The sequence below is a fragment of the Pinus tabuliformis genome, chromosome 8 (genome assembly GCF_031772625.1).
Source record: "Pinus tabuliformis cultivar Carrire ecotype Pingquan chromosome 8, CPIR1, whole genome shotgun sequence".
NCBI classification, from domain to species: Eukaryota; Viridiplantae; Streptophyta; class Pinopsida; order Pinales; family Pinaceae; genus Pinus; species Pinus tabuliformis.
In genome coordinates, this window is record NC_142294.1 from 649,981,978 (window position 1) to 649,990,253 (window position 8,276).

Consider the following 8,276-nt stretch of genomic DNA (forward strand, 5'->3'; position numbering starts at 1 on the left):
TCTTGCGTGTCACTTTGCCTGCCCTAGCCTAGCAAAAAGGATGAAGGAAGAGTCCCCAGTATGGGCATATCTCCTTGCATGGGTCTATATAAAGGAAAATGATTCCTCACTATAGAATAAGGGCAGAGTTTTGGCTTTCTGGAGTAGAGAATGCTACGGTAGTTGGGTATACCTGTAGCGCGCCATATGCTTGATGCGACTGCCACTGTTCCCTTTCAGTGGGTCACTTATATCGTGGGGTTATGGATTCACGTTCGGGAGATCTGTTGGCACCTTCACTTCCATCCTGTAATAAACCGTTCCTTCATTCCATCCCAACAGGGGCTTCTACCCTAGTGCTATGGGACAACTTATGAAAGATACGGATAGTTAAATAAAGAATGTTAAGGCAAATGCAGAAGGTGACAGGCGGCTTCTGTTTGTTTATAAGCCCCTGTCTTTTGAAAGAAAGGCTAAAGATTATGCTTGTTTATAAGCCCCTGTCTTTTGAAAGAAAGGCTAAAGAAGGCTTCTAGTGAATGTCTACTGGCTAAAGGCTTCTGTCCTTAACGTGGCATGGTGCAGAACTTGCATGATATATGATGGAGATGGAGTGAAGAAGCACGTGGCTCTCATGCGAGGGTCCTCGAGGTCATCTAATTTAAAAAATTGAACTTTCTTCAAGCAGGTCAAGAATCATTAATTTCTAGAATTTTCGTGAACTTTCTTTAGCTTCACGTTTCAGCGCCCCACCACATCTGTTAGATTTTTGGAATAATGTTCTGGTGCATTTATGAAATTTTCTTTCAAAACAGCCTAGAAAATATAGCATTCTACTTGCTTTAATATTTTCTTCATTGTAGTCCTAATAATAAATCTCTGATGCACTGGTAAATCATTTAATATATCGTCACTGGTAAGTCATTTAATATATTGTCAGGATGCTTCAAATGTAAAATTCGGCCATCTTCTTGATTGAGATGTGTTTGCTACATGACATAATGATCAAATAAAACACATCAATGCTTGCTGTTGCAGCTGTCTATGCTACTCAATCCTCTTTGAAAAAGGATTGAGGCCGTCTTTTCTAAATCCTTGAACCAGGATGACTGTCTTGGAACTTCCAAAAACTTCTAGTAGTAATAACAATATAACCATAGGATTTATGTTCAGTTCTTTTGCATGAGAAAGATTTGTCTCTTTTAAGTTTTAATGAAGGATTTAGATCCTGCCCTTTTCTACTGGTATACTACTAGTATATGGCAGTATGTATTTCATCATCAACGCTCCAAACATTTGCAACAACTAAGTGGACAGAGGAACCAAGTTTTAACGAAGGATTTAGATCCTGCCCTTTTCTACTGGTATATGGCAGTATGTATTTGATCATTAGCGCTCCAAACATCTGCAACAACTATGTGGACAGAGGAAACAAATACACCTTATGTTTTATTAATTGTTTTCATACCCGGCAGGGACTCCGGCTGCCTGCAGCTCTTGTATTCAATATTGAAAGTCTAAATCTTAATAAATTCTATGGAGAAGTGCAACATAGGTACCAAATTTACTTCCTCGAAAAAATAAAAGAGATTCAACTATACGATTCAAATATAAAATAATTCGATAAAATTCGATATGGCACAGTATAAATGGCTGTGGATCAGCCTATCGAAAATCAATGATTCATTATTGATCCACGAGGAGGATTTGTTAATTTGGCCGCAGAGAATTCATGAAGTGGCCCTCTAAACACAAAATAGATGGCGGCCGGATTGCGTGTAGGAAATGGCAGAGCGTAGGAAATGGCAACTAATCAGTTTCAATTCCAGTGTTGCCTTATGGGCTTCGAAATATTAGTATTTTTCAGTTTCAGTGTTACCAAATGGGCCTAGAAAGCTGAAACAACAAGAGAGCAAAGAATTTGAGCTGAACCCGGAAAGTGAGCATACCATATAAGGATAATTGATTTTTCGAATATGTTTATATCATGCAGTAAATTTTAATATACAAGTTTTTGGAAAATGAAATTTTAATATGTATCAATTATAAAATCATTTTAAATGGGCCTGATTGGTTTTTTGGAATATGTTGATTTTTGGAATATGTTTATATCATGCAGTAATTTTTAATATATAAGTTTTTGAAAAAAGAAATTTTAATATGTATCAATTATAAAATCATTTTAAATCGGTTTTGAAGCTAAGAAGACATTTTAGATTTAAATTTTAAAAAATAAGATTTTGAAATTTTTCCAAAATGATAGGTTAATCAAATAACATTTTGAAATGTTTCCAAAATGATATGTTAATCAAAATATTAGAAATTATTTAAATTCCAAATGAATGGAAAGAAATGAAAAAAAAAAAAAATTGAAAAAATATAGATATTTAGATGTACACTGTCAATTCTTTTAGAATTGATTTTCATCTAAAATTTTATCGCATCGCATGAATTCGAAACCGAATTCTAACTGGGTAACTGTACACAAATGTAAACAATTCCCAGATTTGAAAACCATTCTACTATTACTCAAAAGATCTGAAAGGGTGTACGATAATGGTAAGAAAACAATTCCCAAATTTGAAAACCATTCTACTATTACTGAGAAGATCTGAAAGGGTATACCATAATGCTAAGAGGCATTGCGTGATTTTTACCTCTCTTATAATACCGGTGAGAGTTTTGTAAATCAATTCCAAATATCAAAAAATCAAAAAAAGCAAGTGATGAGACTTGTTTTTTTAATTGTTAGTGATGAGACTTGTTTTTTTAATTGTTTATATCTTTTTATACTAGAGAGCATATAAATGATCTATCTATTAAAAAAAAAATTATAAATATTTAAATGTTTAAGATGTAGACTGTCAAATTTTTTAGAATTGATTTCAGGAAAAAATGATTTTCATCTAAAATTTTATCGTATCGCATCAATTCGAATCCGAATTCGGATTTTATCGTATCGCAACAATTCGAATCCGAATTCTAACTTGGTAACGGTACACAAATGTAGACAATTCCCAGATCTAAATACCATACTACCATTACTGAGAAGATAACTCGGTCTGACAAGGTATGCGATAATGCCAAGAGGCATTGCGTGATTATAATTCAAACTTGGTAACTGTACACAAATATAAGCTGAATTGCCAGATTTAAAAACGATTCAACAATTACTGAGAAGTTAATGATGTCTGACATGGTAACGATAATGGCGGGAGGCATCGCGTTATTTTCACCTCGGCTCCAGAGTGCCTGATGAAGGATCGGCAGCTACAGAATGAATTTCAGAAGGTGTCGTAGAAGTAGTTCCTGTACTGCTTGATGTTTTGTCCGGATCAATTACTTTACCACGTTTAGCTTTGTGAGGTCCGTCCGCGATATCCAGATCTATGAAAGCAGGCTTTGTGGGCGAAGGAGGATGTTCGGTCTCACTAGTCAGCATCGCCACCACCCGGAACATTGAAGGCCGCAACGCAGCTGCTGCTTGCGTGCATAGAAGACCGATTCTAATCACTCTAATCCCTTCCTCCGAGGAATAACTGCCCTCCAATGTGGGATCCATAATTTCTAAAGCTCTATCTGTAGTATATAGTCTCCATGTCTGCTTCGTCAAATAAAAACTTTTGTTAGCAATGGATGTAACACTATAAAAAGAATTGAGAAAATTTAGATTCGAAAGATGACATCGACATAATCCATACTCCTTCGATGAGAAACTCCATGTCTTCATCCGAACTCTGATTCTTTCTTCCGCTGATAATCTCAAGTAGAAGCACTCCAAAACTGAATACATCTGCTTTCTCTGTCAACTGTCCACGTAAGGCGTACTCAGGGGCCATGTAACCTCTGCACGGTTTCATACGCAATCAAATCTCCATAACATAGCCACCTCAAAACAATATCATCCATATTCAGATATATGAGTTCTAATTGATTCATGTACGTCCGTAACTTATTGAAACAATTAAAATTCTTACAAAGTTCCTGCAACCCGAGTGCTGACGTGGCTCTGATCTTCTGCAAAGAACCTGGCTAACCCAAAGTCTGCTATTTTGGGTCTGTGTTTATCATCTAACAAAATATTGCTGGCTTTAATATCTCTGTGGATGATCCGGATATGAGATTCCTCATGAAGATAGGCCAGACCACGTGCAGTTCCAACAATGATTTCATACCTCTCTTTCCAGTCAAGTAGATGACGTTTCGTTGCATCTGCAATGGATCACAGACAGTAAATTTATTACCTGCAAGCTACATATAAAAGCAAACGAATGCAAGAACCATCAAGGGATTAAGGAGGAGTAGAAACCGAATAGAAACTTGTCAAGACTACTGTTCGGAAGGTATTCGTAAACTAGTATCCTTTCTGAGCCTTCAACTGAGCAACCAAGCAATTTCACTAGATTTCTGTGTTGAACACGACTGATCAGATTCGCTTCATTCAGAAATTCAGCATCTGCATGCCTTGTACCCATATAGAGCCGTTTAACTGCAACCACTCTGCCATCAGGGAGAACCCCCTGCAGATAGACAAACTTCAAAATCTTGCTTTTTTCCTTGAATTTTAGTAGGTGTTGGTATTTCCGAATATCTAATTTATTTTACTGTGAGATATTAAGTTCTCACCTTATAGACGGATCCAAAACCTCCATCTCCAAGTTTGTTCTCTAGTTTGAAATTGGAGGTAGCCTCTCTCAGAATTTCGTACTTGAAAATCAGCTCTGGATTCGTTATGCTCGGCCCTAAGATAGAATTTTCTTCCCCACCTGCGAAAACAATTACAAGGTGTCTATTTATCTTGCACACAACGTAATCAGAAGCATCTTATGTCCTTAAAAATGAGTAAGTTAGCTGCAAGTTCAGTACCTCCGATTCGATAAATCTCTTCCGGAGGTTTCAGAAGGGAGCAAATATTCCACTTCCAAAGGCCTATGACTGCAATTAATACAAACGCAGCGGCTAATACTACCCCCAGACTTATACCCAAGACGCTAGGTGTCTTTCCTTCTGCGAATTTACAGAAAAAGCTGTCAGTAACCAGTAAGCTATGTTTTAGTTAAATAGAAATAAACGAAGCCCCACAGCCACAACACCCGTGTATTCCTCGAGAAAAAAATTACCGGAGGATGCGGGAGGACTTTCCGCTGGGGGCAGCGATACAACAGGAGCATTATAAAATTCATAAACCTCATAACGCAAGTAGCAGTTCTGAGATCCGAATTGTGCGCCCAGAGCTCCAGGTTGGCACTTGAATATATTTTGTACGGCATCAGTCAGGCACGACCCGCAGCTTGTCCGGGACAAATCTCTCCAACACTGTGCTAAGCTATAAATAATCTGCGATGCATTAGAAGAGCCAGCGACTGAATCTACGGAGAACAGTTTGGCGTTCTGTTGAGCTTCAGCGGTACTGTTCGAGAGCAGGGCTGTCACGGTATTTGTGAACTGCTTTGGCTGAGTGCTGTTCCCAGTGTTGCATAGAACACTTATTGGCTGAGCGAGGTTCCTACTCTCAATGTCATTGTAAAAGTTATGATCGTCGTAACGCAAGAAGCAGCCGTCTAGTTGAATGAATCCAGAAGTGTTTTGGCAAACCTGAACAAGGTCCGCTTTGGCCGTGGATGCGCACTTCTCGCAATCCGAGGAATCTAAATCTCCCCTGCACTGCACAAGCCCATAAACAGTACTATTGTTGCTTTGACTTTCAACTCTAGAGGTATTGAATCCGGTGGCATAAACATTATTCACCAGTGAATCCAAAACCTTGTTTAGATTAAGCTGAAACGCGCTACCGTTTCGATATGTAGAATTGCCGCTCTCCCCACAATTGCTCCAAACGATAGAAGTCTCTGGGTCAGCTGCTGCGAAGCGTATAAGTGTACATAGAGAGAGGATAATTAAAACGCTTCCCATTAAATCATGTTTCATCGCCATCGCCATACCCACGTTCTGCGTGTCCCGCCCCGGTCTGAGCAGACGTAATCGCATAGAAGGAGGTGCTTCTATAATCAAATCCCGCTGTAAAAATCAAAGCGTACATTCATTTTCCCAAAGCCTAGTCGACTCTGGACACGGGCGTACGAAAGGGGTTTTTCGACCTGCAGAATACGCCAAAGAATCAAATGCCCTTGTAAAATTCGAAGTGTATATTCATTCTCCTTAAAGCCTCGTCGACTCTGGACACTCGCGTCCGGAAGGGGTTTTTCGACCTGCAGAATATGCCAATGAGTACGATATTGAAACTTAGAGTGATTGATATAAATATATGTCATTATTTTATATGAAATTTTAACTCGAAATATATCAACCATAAATCCATTTTTATGGGCCTTATAAATAGTACAAATGATAATAAATTCACACCTAACTTGCTTGGAAGAAGACATAAACACGGAAAAATTCATAAATTCACAATCAACCTGCTTGGAAGAGGACATCTTTCCTGCTGCGTACGCTTCTGTCTCCATTAAACCGAGACCGATCACGGTGACCCGCTACCGACTCTTGACATGGTGGTCTCCTTCGTGCACGTGACAATCAAGTTTTCGACATTGTAAATTTCGATTTTATTGATTTAATAGTTGCAGGAACTGTATTCCCCTTTCATTGATTTATTAGTTGCGCTATATATGCATAGGATAATTTTTTCCGAGTTACTTTAATGTTAAATTAATAAAAGTATAAATTAATAGGGACTTGTTTATAGTATGATTTTTTGGATTTTTTTTGTCGGAATTTGTGGAAAAAATTGAGGTGAAATTTTGATTTGTGTTATTTAAACTAGTTTTTTTACTATATATATGGATTCAACACCATGAAAAACCTCTAGGAGGCTTCTATTGTGAAGGGTTTACCCATCAATCTTGTGATTTCAATGAATTTCTGATATTACAGCAGAAAAATCAGAAAAATCCACTGAAAAAACTTCCAAATAGTAACACTAAACACAACTCCAATTAATATAGATTTATTTTATTTTAATTATGGATTTATTAAGCTTTTGAGAAAATCAAATTTTTAACATATAAATTTTTTAATTAAATGTAAACTAAAACAAAAAATTATATATTAAAAATTTAATTTTTTTATTATGTTTGATATATTAGTGGTGAAAATAAAAATAAATCTAAAATAATTATATATATATATAATTAATGAATGTATAATTTTTTATTATTTTAATTGTATTTTTAAATATATTATTATTATTATTTTTCTACGTAAAGGCTATCTAATTCATATATTAACTGTACAAACCAAAATTACAAACTGTGAGGCAAGTCTTCCAGGGCTTCTGAAAGCTCTCTGGGAACCAAAAAACAAAATTCTGAGGTCTCCCAAACCGGGAAAGCCTTCACAAAATTAAACTGACCAAGCCCTGATATAACGCTCCCACGCAGGGGCAGCACCAGACCTCATAAGCAGAACCAGTTTTAACCATCATCGGGCTCAAAACATTACTGCGCACGCAGGGGCGAATTGCCAGAGGGATATGACTGAGCAGCCCGACAAAATTGAAATTGGGAATTGACCCATTGAACATGAGACCCGACCAGCTTCCAAACCAAAAAACAGCAGGCGAATAGGTAGGCAACCACTTCCAGCCATCAATACGAAAGCGCAAGAGAGAATTACCCGTGTCATTTTTGATCTTTTCGCTGAGTTGAGGAAGAGGGAAGGGACGCAAAGAAGGCGTCAGCTTCTTCAGCAAGGCTGGGATCCTCCACGATGTACGCCCAGCCTTCTCCCTCTGGTGTATCCCACATCTTGCGCCATGTCTCGTCATCAATCCCCTGAGGGGCTGGTCCCACCGGAGGAAACGACTCATGCTGACCAGCCTCAGACGCTGGTGGCTCCAAAGCGGAGCTGTGTTCCCCTGCCTCCGGTGATCCTTGGACGAGTTCTTTGCCTTTGCCCTCTGCTTGCTTCTTCTGCAGGTCTTGAGGGGCAGTTTCCCCATTTCCTTCCAGAGTTCTGGTGAACATAATTGAGACGTGGGCACTAAGCCCTGGGTAGCTCTCCGTCCTCGGCAGTGTGAAAATCGCTGAGCCAAAGGAGGGAAGTTCTGATTTGTTCTCATCAGCACTTCCAACCTCCAAAAACTGGCTAATTGGAAGTGGAGTGGCTTTGGCTCTTCGATGGCAGTAGCAGCAACAGCAGTGGTGATGCTCATCCACTGCTGGAGCTCGCGAGGAAGAGCCTCTAGCTGGACCTCTTCTGCACGGCTGTCGCTGACGGAGTCTTGCCATGGAGAACCTGACTCTGCTCTTGTTTGAGTGCAGGTGGGCGTGGAGTCG

At 38.7% G+C, this 8,276-nt stretch overlaps 1 protein-coding gene across 1 annotated transcript; it reads right to left on the bottom strand.

Moving 5' to 3' along the window:
• Positions 1 to 2,954: 2,954 nt before the first annotated feature.
• Positions 2,955 to 6,145, bottom strand: LOC149237209 (cysteine-rich receptor-like protein kinase 2). Its single transcript, XM_089366783.1, has 7 exons — positions 5,100 to 6,145; positions 4,846 to 4,986; positions 4,606 to 4,745; positions 4,289 to 4,499; positions 3,957 to 4,191; positions 3,681 to 3,825; positions 2,955 to 3,580 (listed from the first exon to the last, which is right to left on the bottom strand). Exons 1-7 carry the CDS (start codon positions 5,965 to 5,967, stop codon positions 3,212 to 3,214), a joined length of 2,109 nt encoding a protein of 702 aa, XP_089222909.1. The 5' UTR covers positions 5,968 to 6,145; the 3' UTR covers positions 2,955 to 3,211.
• Between the last annotated feature and the right edge of the window lie 2,131 nt (positions 6,146 to 8,276).

Bases quoted from the DNA above. Each gene is read 5' to 3' on its own strand.
- LOC149237209 (XM_089366783.1), bottom strand. From the start codon at position 5,967: ATGCGATTACGTCTGCTCAGACCGGGGCGGGACACGCAGAACGTGGGT. The intron at 4,500-4,605 runs GTGAGAACTTAA...GTCTATCTGCAG, and splicing joins GTTTTGGATCCGTCTATAAG to GGGGTTCTCCCTGATGGCAG. The intron at 3,826-3,956 runs GTAAGAATTTTA...GAAACCGTGCAG, and splicing joins ACTCGGGTTGCAGGAACTTT to AGGTTACATGGCCCCTGAGT.